The 15,778-nt window shown below is 36.5% G+C and overlaps 1 protein-coding gene across 1 annotated transcript in view; it reads right to left on the minus strand.

The window, feature by feature from the left end:
- IMPG2 (interphotoreceptor matrix proteoglycan 2) overlaps window positions 1–15,778 on the minus strand; it is a gene marked incomplete at both ends in the record, with an annotated part of 83,875 nt that overhangs the window by 45,358 nt on the left and 22,739 nt on the right. The window contains 3 exons of the mRNA XM_080819000.1: window positions 6,434–6,595; window positions 12,549–12,631; window positions 13,913–13,962. Coding sequence (XP_080675126.1) covers window positions 6,434–6,595; window positions 12,549–12,631; window positions 13,913–13,962 — 295 coding nt within the window. The remainder of the gene's footprint in view (window positions 1–6,433; window positions 6,596–12,548; window positions 12,632–13,912; window positions 13,963–15,778) is intronic.

Genomic DNA, 15,778 nt, shown 5'->3' on the forward strand with positions numbered 1-15,778 from the left:
CCTTTCTGATGGAGGCATAATACTCCATAGTGTATATGGACCACATCTTCCTTATCCATTTGTCCATTGAAAGGCATCCTGGTTCTTTCCACAGTTTGGCAACCGTGGCCATTGCTGCTATAAACATTGGGGTACAGATGACCCTTCTTTTCACTACATCTGTATCTTTGGGGTAAATACCCAGTAGTGCAATTGCAAGGTCATAGGGAAGCTCTATTTTTAATTTCTTGAGGAATCTCCACACTGTTCTCCAAAGTGGCTGCACCAACTTGCATTCCCACCAACAGTGTAAGAGGGTTCCCCTTTCTCCACATCCTCTCCAACACACATTGTTTCTTGTCTTGTTAATTTTGGCCATCCTAACTGGTGTAAAGTGGTATCTCAATGTGGTTTTAATTTGAATCTCCCTGATGGCTAGTGATGATGAACATTTTTTCATGTGTCTGATAGCCATTTGTATGTCTTCACTGGAGAAGTGTCTGTTCATATCTTCTGCCCATTTTTTGATATGATTATCTGTTTTGTGTGTGTTGAGTTCGAGAAGTTCTTTATAGATCCTGGATATCAACCTTTTGTCTGTACTGTCATTTGCAAATATCTTCTCCCATTCTGTGGGTTGCCTCTTTGTTTTGTTGACTGTTTCCTTTGCTGTGCAGAAGCTTTTGATCTTGATGAAGTCCCAAAAGTTCATTTTCCCTTTTGTTTCCTTTGCCTTTGGAGACATATCTTGAAAGAAGTTGCTGTGGCTGATATCGAAGAGGTTACTGCCTATGTTCTCCTCTAGGATTTTGATGGATTCCTGTCTCACGTTGAGGTCTTTTATCCATTTCGAGTTTATCTTTGTGTACGGTGTAAGAGAATGGTCGAGTTTCATTCTTCTACATATAGCTGTCCAATTTTCCCAGCACCATTTATTGAAGAGACTTTTTTCCACTGTATATTTTTTCCTGCTTTGTCAAAGATTATTTGACCATAGAGTTAAGGGTCCATATCTGGGCTCTCTACTCTGTTCCACTGGTCCATGTGTCTGTTTTTATGCCAGTACCATGCTGTCTTGGTGATCACAGCTTTGTAGCAAAGCTTGAAATCAGGTAACATGATGCCACCAGTTTTATTTTTGTTTTTCAACATTTCCTTAGCAATTCGGGGTCTCTTCTGATTCCATACAAATTTTAGGATTATTTGCTCCAGCTCTTTGAAAAATACTGGTGGAATTTTGATCAGAATGGCATTAAAAGTTTAGATTGCTCTAGGCAGTATAGACATTTTAACCATGTTTATTCTTCCGATCCAAGAGCATGGAATGGTCTTCCATCTTTTTATGTCTTCTTCAATTTCTTTCATGAGTGTTCTGTAGTTACTCAAGTACAGATCCTTTACCTCTTTGGTTAGGTTTATTCTCAGGTATCTTATGGTTCTTGGTGCTAGAGTAAATGGAATCTATTCTCTAATTTCCCTTTCTTTATTTTCATTGTTAGTGTATAAGAAAGCCACTGATTTCTGTACATCGACTTTGCATCCTGCCACGTTACTGAATTGCTGAATGAGTTCTAGTAGTTTGGGGGTGGAGACTTTGGGGTTTTCCGTATAAAGTATCATGTTATCTTCGAAGAGAGAGAGTTTGACTTCTTCATCGCCAATTTGGATACCTTTTATTTCTCTTTGTTGTCTGATTGCTGTTGCTAGGACTTCTAATACTATGTTGAACAAGAGTGGTGAGAGTGGGCATCGTTGTCGTGTTCCTGATCTCAACGGGAAGGCTGTGAGCTTTTTCCCATTGAGGATGATATTTGTTGTGGGTCTTTCATAGATAGATTTGATGAAGTTCAGGAATGTTTCCTCTATCCCTATACTTTGAAGCATTTTAATCAGGAACGGATGCTGGATTTTGTCAAATGCTTTTTCTGCGTCAATTGAGAGGACCATGTGGTTCTTCTCTCTTCTCTTATTGATTTGTTCTATCACATTGATTGATTTGCTAAAGTTGAACCACCCTTGCATCCCATGGATAAATCCCACCTGGTCATGGTGGAAAGTATTTTCAATGTACTGTTGAATCCTATTAGGTAGGATTTTGTTGAGAATCTTGGCATCCATATTCATCAGGGATATTGGTCTGAATTTCTCTTTTTGGTGTGGTCTTTGCTGGTTTGGGGATCAGGGTAATGCTGGCTTCATAAAAAGAGTCTGGAAGTTTTCCTTCTGTTTCTATTTTTTGAAACAGCTTCAGAGGAATAGGTATTATTTCTTCTTTGAAAGTTTGGTAGAATTCCCCAGGGAATCCGTCAGGTCCTGGGCTCTTGTTTTTTGGGAGGCTTTTGATCACTGCTTCAATCTTGGGAGTTTATAGTTTTCCAGGAATGCATCCATTTCATCTAGGTTGCTTAACTTACTGGCATATAACTGTTGATAATAACTTCTGATGATTGTTTCTATTTCCTTGGTGTGAGTTGTGATCTCTCCCTTTTCATTCATAATTTTATTAATTTGAGCTTTCTCTCTTTTCTTTTGGATTAGTGTGGCCAATGGTTTATCGATCTTATTGATTCTTTCAAAAAACCAGCTTCTAGTTTCATTGATATGTTCTACTGTATCTCTAATTTCTACCTCATTGATCTCTGCTCTAATCTTGATTATTTCCCTTGTTATGTGTGGAGTTGGTTTAATTTGTTGTTGATTCTCCAGTTCTTTAAGGTGTAGAGACAGCTGGTGTATTCTGGATTTTTCAATTTTTTTGAGGGAGACTTGGATGGCTATGTATTTCCCCCTTAGGACTGCCTTTGCTGTATCCCATAGGTTTTGGACCAAAGTGTGTTCATTCTCATTGGTTTCCATGAATTGTTTAAGTTATTCTTTGATCTTCTGGTTGATCCAAGCATTCTTAAGCAAGGTGGTCTTTAGCTTCCAGGTGTTTGAGTTCCTTCCAAACTTTTCCTTGTGATTGAGCTCCAGTTTCAAAGCGTTGTGATCTGAGAATATGCAGGGAATTATCTCAGTCTTTTGGTATTGGTTGAGTCCTGATTTGTGACCCAGTATGTGGTCTATTATGGAGAAGGTTCCATGTACACTTGAGAAGAATGGGTATTCTGTTGTTTTAGGGTGGAATGTTCTGTATATATCTATGAGGTCCATCTGGTCCAATGCGTCATTCAATGCTCCTGTTTCTTTATTGATTTTCTGCTTGGATGATCTGTCTATTACTGAGAGAGGTGTGTTAAGATCTCCTACTATTAATGTATTCATATCAATATGACTCTTTATCTTGATTAATAGTTTTCTTATGTAATTGGCTGCTCCCATATTGGGGGCACAGATATTTACAATTGTTAGATCATCTTGGTGGATAGACCCTTTAAGAATTATGTAGTGTCCTTCTGTATCTCTGACTACAGTCTTTAGTTTAAAATCTAATTTATCTGATATGAGAGTCACTACCCCGGCCTTCTTTTGAGGCCCATTGGCATGAAAGTTGCTTCTCCAGCCCTTCACTTTCAGTCTGGGTGTATTCTTAGGTTCAAAATGGGTCTCTTGTAGACAACATATGGATGGGTCCTGTCATTTTATCCAATCTGCAACCCTGTGTCATTTGATGGGCGCATTTAGGCCATTCACACTGAGAGTGATTATTGATAGATACGTTTTTATTGACATCGTGTTAGCTTTGAAGTCTTTCTTTCTGTAGATTGTCTCTATATTTCTGTTCAATGATATTCTTAGGATTTTTCCTCTTTTATAGAACCCCCCTTAATATTTCCTGCAGTGTCGGCTTGGTGGTTGCATACTCTTTTAAGCCTTGCAGGTCTTGGAAACTCTTTATCTCTCCATCCATTTTGAATGTCAGTCTTGCTGGATAAAGTATTCTTGGCTGCATGTTCTTCTCATTTAGTGCCCTGAATATATCTTGCCAGCCCTTTCTGGCTTGCCAGGTTTCTGTGGACAGGTCTGACGTTATTCTGATGGGCTTTTCTCTGTATGTAAGGAGCTTCTTTGTCCTATCTGCCTTCAAGAGGGCCTGCCTACAATTATAATTCTTCATTCTTACTATTAGGTGTCTCGAGGACTTTCGAGAATCTATAATCTTGGGGGGAGACCGTTCTGCCTCTAATACATGAACGCTGGTTCCATTCGCGAGATTGGGAAAATTTTCATGGAGAACTTGTTCCACTATATCTTCTAGACTTCTTTCTTTCTCCTCCCCTTCAGGGATTCCAATAATCCTGACGTTTGCCTGGTGCTTTACAATATTACTCCTCATCTTTGCAATGTCAAGAGATAAATGTTTTCCCAATTTCATATACGGGAAAATTGAGATAAATGTCAACTAACTTGCCCAGGGTCATATATTTGGTAAATAACTAAATCAGAATGTATTCAACCCAAACCTTTCTAATACCAAAGCCAATATTCTTCCCAATGAATTACATGCCTCTTCTTCCCCCGTCTCATGATAAAAATGTTATAGAATTGAGACCAGGACTGGGAAAACTGTGAAGCTCACTTTAACTTTTCACCTGAACTAAAATTAAGGTGACTCTATATGATATAAAGGAAGGAACACTTTGAAGGGAAGGAGGAGACTTGATTTTCCCTTCTACTCCTAGAGGTTGAAATGACTATGAACAATTTACTTGGCCTCCCGGCCTCATTTGTACAGTGGAGATCCTTACCCACATGGTTGCTTTGAGCTAACAGCCTGAAAGCAACAGGTAGAACATAGGCACTATGCAAGGACACTGTGTTGATACTGTGGCTATCATCAGCTATCAATGCTCCTAAACTTTCTTGCTTACTTTTCTCTCTCTGACATCATACTTGGTGTTGTCCCAAGCTTATCTTACTCTTTTCATTAAAAAAAAAAAAAAGTAATTGCTCCTGAACCACAATCCTCTCCAATCAGGCTTTCTTTTTCCCTGAGTATCTTCCCATATTATTGCCTAGGAAATAATATTAAAGGAGAAATCCCTATGACTGCGACCTGCAGGGAGAGAGTTAGAGGGACCCCCTTCAATCTGCATTAAACACAGAACCTTTCAGAGACAAAATCTGTAACTCAGCTGCTTTACACATCAAGTGGCTGTTGGTAGACATTTCATTGCAGGTAAGGGGACAGGGCTGTAGAGATATGCCAAAGAAACCATTACATGATAGACCCAGACCTTTCATCACCCCCAAAGCACCTCAAGCCAAGAACTATATACCTCATAAAGTCTCTGCTGGAGATGTTTTTGAGAATGTTTCTTAGACTTCCTCTAAATACGCAGTCATTTAGTGCAATTGTTTATCTAAACACTCAGGCTTACTAAGTTTCCTTAACTCCAAGAGCACAGAGAACCAGACAGCTAATCCAAGACACTATGTGTTGCCAGGTGGTCACTGGCCTGGCTGACATTTCTTCTACATACCATACAGCCTTGCAACTTGGCCACACAGATAGGAAAAATAATCATCTGGCTTACACTCCCTACGTCGGATGGCTGCAGTGATGCTGTTTGGCTGAGAGATGCACATTTCTTTTTCTCCTCTAGACATAGTGTCTAGGGAAGGAAATGAGTCCAATGTAATGGAATTGAAAAACTCAGGCAAGGAGAACCCCATCAAGAGGGAAGGAAAAGAAGTAAACAGGAAGGAATGCTGTGCCCTGTCACTGGACAGAAAGGGGAGCTGGGCACTCAATGCCCTACTACACAAGAGCAAAGGCACACAAGAAGTGGGCCAAGTATGAATCATTTTTCACTGAAAGAATCCTGACTTCAAGTCCCATATAGAATTCTTCCAGAAATTAAAGTTGCAGGATAGTCTAAGGCATGATTCTTTAAAGAAACACTTTTTTAAAAACACCTCCAACCAAGGAACAGAGATAGGAGGGAACTTTATGTTTCACCAGATACTCTTTTGTCCTTTTGAACTTGGTACTGTATACTACTTATGTGTTGACTGCCCCAAATTTTTCAGTTTAGAAAAAGAATTTTAATTGGAAATTAAAACAAATTAAATTTAATGATCCTTCAAGAAAAACAATACACAGTGTGTAGTTTCTTAAACATACTAATTTCTCTCAATACTGTCAAGTCAAAACCATGCCATTGAACACATTCTTCTTTGGCTATGCAGCAGAACTTTGGAAACAGTATTTATTTGTTAGCAGATGGTAAAGGTGTGTCAGATTTTGCTTCAATTAAATAAACTCATCTGCCTTTCTGTGACCTTTTTACAGAGTGTTCTGAAGAAATAGCTAAGTCGCAGGCGTCTGAAGCAAATAGAAAAGCTTAATTCCTTAACCTACCTTTAACCAGTCTTATGACTATGGGAAATTTACAACCCCAGGAAAATGTCTTGTTAATTAGAAAGAGAGAGATAAAGAAAGAAAGAAATAAAGGGAGGGAGGGAAAGAAAGAAAAGAAAAGAAGGAAAAACAAACCCAAAAATCACCTACCTCTGAAATAAACTCTTCTGCAAGGTGCTGGTGGTGGAAGTTGGAAGGATCCTGTAGTTCTTCCCTGTATTGCTCTCCCAGAAGGTGTATACTGAATTCTGCAATCTGCTCAGTTGCTGGTTTTGTGGATTCTTCTATCACATTCTCAATTTCATTGCTAATCTGGATTTTTAGAGAAAAAACAATACATGTCGATGTTTACTCATGCAACCAACAAATATCTACTGATCAGTACATATCAGACACTGTGTCGAAAGAAACTTCTAATGATGACCTTTTATACAGTATTTGACTTTGGAACTAATTGGATGGACTTCAAGACATAGGCAAACATTAAAATTACCATGCATCTGTACATTCCTTTGAACACACAATGGCTACTTCAAGGAAAGACAGAAAACCTTTAAAGTTGACCATCTTCTATCACATTATCTGTGAGTTTAAAAAGAGTTGACTATGCTAATAGTATCATCTAAAAATAGCCTAGGAGTGTTGTTCTCAAACTTTTTGGTCTTAGGACCCATTTATACTCTTAAAAATCATTCAAAACACAAAGAAATTTGGTTTTTGTGGGTTTTATCCATAGATATTTACCAGACAAAAAATTAAAGGGGAAATTTTAAAAATATTTATTAATTCATTTAAAAATAATAAATTCCTCATGCTATAGAAAGGAATAACATTTTACAAAATAAAAATGAATGAGAAGAGTAACACTGTTTATATTTTTATAAGTTCTTTAATTTGGTTGGCTTAATAAGAAGACAGTGGATTGTTGTATCTGTTTCCACATTCCATCAGTTACAATACATTGCTCTAGTTGAAATACATGAAGAAAAGTATTAGGGAAGAGAGAATTACATTAACAGCCTTTTCATATAATTGTGAATATTCTTTTTAGATACTACACCAAATTCAACAAGGTGTGGCTTCTTAAAGATTAGTGACTACATGGAAGTTGAAACTGTATCAATAAACTTTTTGTACTCTGTAACATTAAAATCCAGGTCTTCCAGTGGCCAAAGCTCCAACAATTTGAACAACAAAATAAATAATGGATTATAATCCAAAGAATAAAATAAGTATCCATGGGTTCATATTGATAGAAATAAATGATTTAATAAATAAATGAGAAGCGACAACAGTGTCTTAAAGAAGAATTTCAATTAGTAAACGTAGAATGAGGGAAAGAAAATATCACTACTACAACACTACGGTAAGAACTGCTACGTGAAAGATACACTTGAGCTTATCCACCTTAGTCCCTCCATTGTGATACACAAGGGGTCGGAAAGGAAGAATTGCTAGCCTAAGGGGTCCTGGCAAGACAATGGCAGAGTCAGGAAGAGACTACAGAGACTTTCTTTAAGTGTATCATTTTTCATCCCGGATAGATCATATAATCAGAGACCTTCAAAATTTCAGACTGGGAAAGAACCTCAAAGATCCTACTATTCCTTTGGAGCCTGAATTCTCTCTAGAATATCCCTGACAAATGGTTACTCATCCTGTTTAAATGGCTCTGATGAGAGTCATGATCTTCAAAGGCAGACCATTACATTTCAAAAAAAAAAAAAAAAAAAAAGCTCTTGGGGCACCTGGGTGGCTCAGTCAGTTAAGCATCTGCATTGGCTCAGGTCATGTCCTGGGATACTGGGATGGAGCCCCACATCAGGCTCCCTGCTCAGTGGAGTGTCTGCTGCTCCCTCTCCCTCTGCCTCTGCCTCCTCCTAGTGCCCTCTATCTCTCTCTCTCAAATAAAGACATAAATCTAAAAAGGGGGAAAAAAAAAAAAGCTCTCATGTTTGGAAAGCTCTTCTATTTTTTTTTTTCTTTCTTTTTTGCCCTTCACAACTTGGTTCCTGCTTTGCTTTTCCAGCCCCATCTCCCTTTCCCACACCTTTCACTATCCTTTCAAGCCATGCTAAATTCCTATTTGTAGACTGAGGATTGTGTTAATTCTCTCTGGCCTAAGTAGTACTCTTCCCTTTGTTTTGAGACCTCAGGCCAAGACCTTTCCCCTTTCTCTTCTACTGGTAACTTCTATTCATCCTCAACTCAGACCTCACCCGCACCAGAAAACTTCTCAGAAGGGCCCCTCAAAACTGACCCAATGCTCCTAATGTTCTCCTATTTCATTCTGTATTTACCCTATCATAGCACATAGCACAAGGTAATTATACTGTATGTTTACTTATCAGTATGCCTCCTGAAAGAGTAACTGGCACATTATCAGGAACTCATATTTTGGAGCATTTTTATTAAGGTATAATTGACATATAACATACATTAGCCTCAGGTGTACAATGTGATGATTCAATATTTGTATGTATTGCAAGATGATCATCACAGTAAACCCAGTTAACATCACCATACATCACCATACACAGTTACAAACTTCTTTTTCTTGTGATGAGAACTTTCAAGATCCACTCTCCTAACTACTTTCAAATATGCAACACAGTACTATTAACTATAGTCACCATGATGTACACTACATTCCCATGATTTATTCATTTTATAACTAGAAATTTATACCTCTTGACACACTTTACCCATTTCATCCACTTCTACCCAAAATTCTTAATATTAAGCCCAAATATATTTCCCTATAAGCTCCACCACTGATCTCAGTTCTGTAATCTAAGACATATATAAAAACCGTAGTCACCAGAGAGCCCTTCAAATGAGTAAAAACGCCTATCAGGACTTCCCTGACTTCTCTAGATCTTTTCCTCCAGACATTTCTCAGGCTCTTAATACCTTCCTTAGAGTGTGGAATACACAAGTCAGGTCTGATCAATTAAAATATGATAGGATACCACCACCTCCCTTATAATAGATTCTGTATTTCTATAAATGCAACCTAAAATTACACTAGCTTTTACAAGTTTCACCCCAGTAACTGCATCCTACTACTGATTCATACAAAACTAACATCAACAAAAACTCTTAGTCTTATGGAACTTTATATAAAACTTGGCATTTTTGATATTAAATTTTATCTTGCTAACTTTGGAGAGACTCCATTTGCCATATAATTATAAAAGAAATATCCTTAGTAATCTTGCTGCTACAGAATACCTTAAGTGATGAATAATTATTTTTTAAAAGTTTTTAAGGCATAGCTGGTTCATAAGAAAGTAAAGAAAATGCCAAGGGGTCTGGAAAAACAGGTTAGAAAAATCCAGAGACATGAATCAGTATTGTGTGAATACATGGTATATCCCCTGATACTTTGTAATCTAGGCTTTAGTTTTATATACCACAAAGGGATAGGATAAAAAGTAAAAGGTGTGTACATGTTGAAAGGTCAGATCAAAGACTCCCAAATAATAGTGAAGATAATGGCTGCATTTGTGGTGAGCATAGAATAAGGACAGACTACACCATATACCTGAAACTAATGTGACATTGTGTATCAACTATACTTCAATTAAAAAAAAAAAAGGCTCCCCCATAAAGCAAGGATTCTAAAAACTCAACAGACAATTTGAATAACAAATCAAACTAAGCCGAAGGAAGAGTTAGTAAACTGGTACCTGAAGAATTAGGAAACACATACCTGAATCTAATGCAGAGAGACAAAGAAATGAAAATATTAGAGAGTGGTTAACAAACATAAGGGTGAAAAGGAGGAGGCCAGAGGTTCTAGCACAAGATAATAGCTAAGAATTTCTCGTATACCATTTGTGAAACTGCAGAATGCCAAATGCTATATAGTATACCAGTATATATATTTGTAGTATATATACTATAGTACATACTATAGTATACTTATGTAAAAGTATATATAAGTAGTGTGTATGTGCATGAACGTGTGTGTGTGTGTGTGTGTGTGTGTGTGTGTGCACACATATAGTGGTATAATATATAGTATTTCACAAAAAATGGGTATAGGAGTATAATTATTTATTTTGCTTTGGGTTGTACTTCCTTAATGTAAAGCCTTACAAATACTATAAATTCTAAGAAACGTTCAGCTGTTACGTCTTATGACTAGATGTATATAGACAAAGATATATAGAAAGAAGACAGAGATAGATCTTAAAAGTAGACAAAGAAAACAGCCAGAGGGAAACTGATACACAAGTGAAAAACAACTGAACTGAAAGTTCTCAGTAGCAACAACAAACGTTAGAATATAGTGAAATAAAAACGTGACCAAAAAACAAACCAAAACAAAACCTCAGTCTAGAATTTAGTACAGATTTATAATTTCTTTCTAGAATAAGGAGATAATAAAGAAATTTTCAGATGATCAAAAACTCAAAATGAATAAATGAGAGACTCTTACTAAAGTAATATCAGGAGCATATATTTCCAAAAGAAAATTATCCTAAGAGATAGGTCTAAAGTGCAAAAGAATTTTAAGAAAATAAAATAATAAACTTCCATGTAAATGTAAAACAGATTTTATCTAAAACAAATATAACACAGTCCAAAAAAAAAAAAGAACAAATACAGGGACTCCAGGTGGCTCAGTCTGTTGAGCATCCGATGTTGAGCACCCAACTCTTGATTTCAGTTCAGGTCATGACATCAGGGTCTTGGGATCTGGCCCCACATGGGGCCAGATTGGTGCAGAGTCTGCTTGTCACTCTCCCTCTGTTCCTCCCCCCTTCTCTCTCTCTCACTCAAATAAAGAAATAATTTTTTTTTAATTTTTAAAAAGAATAAATATAATACAATCTAATTTGTGGGATTGAAAAGAAAGAATTAAAAGAGAGAAAGAAAGAACAAAAATATCAAAAAATAGAATATAAATCAGTAGGGTGATTATTTGAATTACAATGTTCTAATATTCCTGCATTGCTTAAGATAAGGATGAAGATTTTGAAAAACTTAAATTTTGCTAGATTATACATTACAACTTATGGGGTAACTTCCAGGGTAAATATTTTATATATGTAATATAAATATTATAAATACTACACATAATAATATATATTATATAACTTATAGGGAAACTACTAACAAAACAGAAATAAAGTATATCATTTCTATAACAGTAGATGGAAAATGTATTAGGAAAAAAACTGAACTGTAAGAGTGAACCTTTAGGCTTCATCTTGAACTAGACGTATAAGCAATCTAATTCTTGTTAGGTATCTATACTGCTTTGTTTTCTTACTCATTCTATAAATTGGCTTCAAATAGTCTTCTCTTTTGGATATTAATATTCCAATTGATTATATATAAGTCTTTTACTTCTATTACAGGGAATTCTATCTCATTCTATGAATATTTCCAGACCTAAACCCACAACTATTTTGTTTCAAGTTCAGAACCACAGGATCACTTTTTACTCATTCATTTATAAATATTTATTGAATGACAGTATCTTCCAGCACCATCTACTCTGGAGAAAGTTTATAAAAGGTGAGTGTATTGATTCCAGCATCCACTCATGGATCCCACATTACTACCACCCTTATTCGGTGACAGAGAAAGTGGTGGGGCAGAGTGGGGTGACTTAACTCCATTTCATATAAATTAAAATGTCCAACCTGGGAAGAAAACGTACGAGGTAACCAAATTACACATTTCTAGTGAATGTGTTCAGTCATAGTTTGCGCTACATTAAGTAATCTAGGATTATGAACCCCAAATTTTAATAATTCATGTTTAACAAAATTTCTAACAAAATATTTCCAGCTTCCTGGGCAGCCTTTGTACTTTAAAAAAAAAAAAAATCTCTTAGGGCGCCTGGGTGGCACAGTATTTCTTGATTTTTCAGCTACATAAAATCTATATCCTTTCCCTCTAAAGAAGAGAAGACTAAATCCTGATCTATTATGGGATAAAAAAACATAGGCAAAAACCCCACGGTAAATTATGTCACATAGCCCACAAGAGACAATGAGTTTACCATGATGACAATTCTCCAGGTTCCAAGTCATTTCATTTACAACTTGAAGCTCTCTTGCAAAGCAGATTGATTTGGCTCTCCAGGGGTTTTTAGATTCTTTTTAATACACGGGTTTTAGAATCCACAATATTTCCGTAAAGGAAACCACATGAAGTCTTGTGTAGTTTGGCAATGGAATATAAGTCTCTCTTAACCCCTGTTCTCCACATCAGAAACAAAATAACAAAACACAGCGTCACTCACACTCTCCTCAGGCCTCTCCCTGCTGCTCTCTGAGGTACCTTCAGAGATGGTCACCTCTGGATATGGAGCACTGAGAACAGCACCTAAGTAGAAAAATAAAGTCAGTATATGAATTCAGAATCATATCAGGAAATACCAATCTGACTTCAAAACCATTCCTGTAAGTCATTTGCTTTTTCATCCTGGAAATTCAGTACATTCAAACCTTTAGACACACTTGCATAGAGTCTCCTAGAACAGAATATAATTATAACTCATTCATTCATTCAATGGCATTTAATGAGCTTACTATATGTCAGCCACTAAGCAAGATGCTAAGGATACAGACAAAATTTTTATCCTTAAGGAGCTATCTATTAAAGGGGACAGACACTGAAAAAAGTAATAGCACCTTGGTGAGTGCTGTGAAGTGTGTAAGCCTAATGATTCACATACCTATACCCCTGGGGCTAATAATACATTATATGTTAATTAAAAAAAAAAAATAATAATACCACCAGAAAGGAAAAGTGGGTGATGGTTGGAGTCTGGCTATGAATTGATAATTATTGAAGGTGGCCTCGTTGTACAATTCTACTTTTTGCATATGTTTGAAATTTCCAAGAAACAAAACTTTTTTAAAAAATTAAAAATGAAGACTCAAAAAACAGACTGAGGGTTGCTGGGGAGAAGGGGGGACGGGAGAGGGTGGTGGGGAAATGGACATTGGGGAGGGTATGTGCTATGATGAGTGCTGTGAAATGTGTAAACCTGGCGATTCACATACCTGTACACTTGGGGATAAAAATACATTATATGTTTATTAAAATAAAAAAATTAAAAAAAAATTAAAAATGAAGAAAGCAACTACCAATTCATAGGAGATACAGAGATCAAAGGAACATGTTAAAGTACCGCACAGAATACAATCCGAAAAATCCTCATTCTGAGAAACTCTTTCAGGACAAATGACAAATGGTGGAGCTAGAAAGGTTCTACCTGTTGACATAGGTAGTGGTTACAGTGTTTGCCTTAAAGTAATTCTTTAGATCATACATTTGTTTTAAGTAGCTTTCTGATTTTTATTAGACTTAATAATTAAATATCTTTAAGTACTCACAACATAGTGCCATAGAATAAATGAAAACACAGTTACTTCTTCTTGAGATTCTTGAACAACACACAAGGAAAGAGAAACCTGGTATTTTTTAAATGTGAGCTGAAATGTGTGCTTGCTTGCAAGATCATCTTAAGCCATAAATAATTTAAAAAGAAAAGTGAAGCCTGATGATTACAGACCTGCACCCCTGGGGCAAATAATTCATAATATGTTAATAAAAAAACAACAACAACAAAGAAAAGTGAATAAATGTACAAGAGCATACCTCCCGATGTTGAGGTATCACCAACAGGAAACGGAGATGATAATTCAGGGCTGAGGTTAAAAAAGACGTTTAAAGTTAATAAAGATGATAGAAATATGTGGATATATTTTGAAGTCTGTTTTCCAAAAAAGGAATTCACTACATCTCAAACTTGGTTCCCAAACCCAAATAAGTACTTATTTAACCAAGTTAAAAAATAATAGTCTTCATAATTCACTTATTTTACATTTATTGATTTTTGCCCAAGCAGAATCACCCCACATAAAGTACTCCCCTACTTACTATTCTATCAGCCTGTTTGATTTTTACTCAGTTATTATCAGTATGTGAAATTATGTGTCGACTTATCTATCTACTTCTTTATTTCTGTCTCCAATCTCTTAATCCTCTAGAACGGCATTGGCATGGTAGTCACTGGACATATGTGCTAAGTTAAGTAAAATTAAATAAAGTTTAAAATTCTGATCCTCCTTCACACTAGCCACATTTCAAGTGCTCCATAGTCACCTGTGCCTAATGGCTACCATATGGAACAGCATAGTAAAGAATATTCCCATCATCACAGAAAGTTCTATTCAACAGGATTGCTGTAAGAATATAAATTCTATGAGAATAGGAACCTTGCCTGCCATATTCTTATTTTACCTCCAGCCTAAACTAGTACCTACCATTTAGTAGGCACTAAACAGATATTTTTATAATGAAAGAATAAACAAATACTATTAGCCAGGGAGTGGATAAGACATCTGGCATACAGCTGTGGATAAACACATGATCTATTAAAGTTACAGTGTTACAGGAAATAGGCAATAAATAAATGATTACAAATGTAACAAGTAGTGCAGGCAGGAGAGTATGTGTTGCTAAGGAAAAAAATATAAGCACAGATCTCATGTCATTGGAGAGATCATAGAAATCATAATTTTTTATATAAAGAGAGTCAAGCTTAGAGAAATGACTTGCTGTAGGCCACACAGCTAACAGGCTGCAAGTCACACAGCGATCCTTTAACTATGCCGCTTTGCAACTACAAGAGAAGATCAAAAGGTAATCTGAGCAGCACTGAGGTGGCTCAGTCATTTGTCTGCCTTCAGCTCAGGTCATGATCCCAGAGTAGTGGGATCAAATCCTGAGACTAAGCCCGGAGTCAGTCTCCCAGCTCAGTGGGAGTCTGCTTCTCCCTCTCCCACTGTCCATCCCCCTTAAATAAATAAATAAACTTTTTGTTTTTTTAAAGATAATCTGAGAAGTCCCTTCTAAAGAAAAGAAAGTGGATTTCTCCAAGTCCAAATTTCCACTTAATCCAAAAATATAAAATTTAAAGTGTAGTAATTTTAGGAAGTTTTATTTATTTGTTTTAAAGTTTTATTTATTTAAGCAATCTCTACACCAAACGTGGGGCTCAAACTCATGACCCCAAAATGAAGAGTCGCATGTTCTCTGACTAAGCCAGCTAGATGCCCCTTAAGAAGTTACAGAACTTGAAAATTTGTGATACGTTCTAAGGGCAAAGGGATGTTCTGTTAACCTTTTACAAAGGAGTTCCACGGTGATTCCATCTGTTGGATGGTGATTACATTAGTATTAAAAGTTGAAAACTATCTTCAGCTTTATACTAGTGAGCTTCCTAAGGTGATTCGATTATAGGCAAAAATATCTCCATCATAGGGGCCCCTGGGTGGCTCAGTCAGTTAAGTGCCTGCCTTCAGCTCAGGTCATGATCTCAGGGTCCTGGGATCCAGCCCTGCATTTCCCTCCCCTGCTCTCCGTTCATTCGCTCTCCCTCTCTCTTTCTCTCCGTGTCTCTCTCAAATGAATAAATAAAAATCTGAAAAAAAAAGTCTCCACAATAGACTTGCCAATGTG

This window comes from Martes martes, assembly GCF_963455335.1.
Source record: "Martes martes genome assembly, chromosome: 1".
Lineage (NCBI taxonomy): Eukaryota > Metazoa > Chordata > Mammalia > Carnivora > Mustelidae > Martes > Martes martes.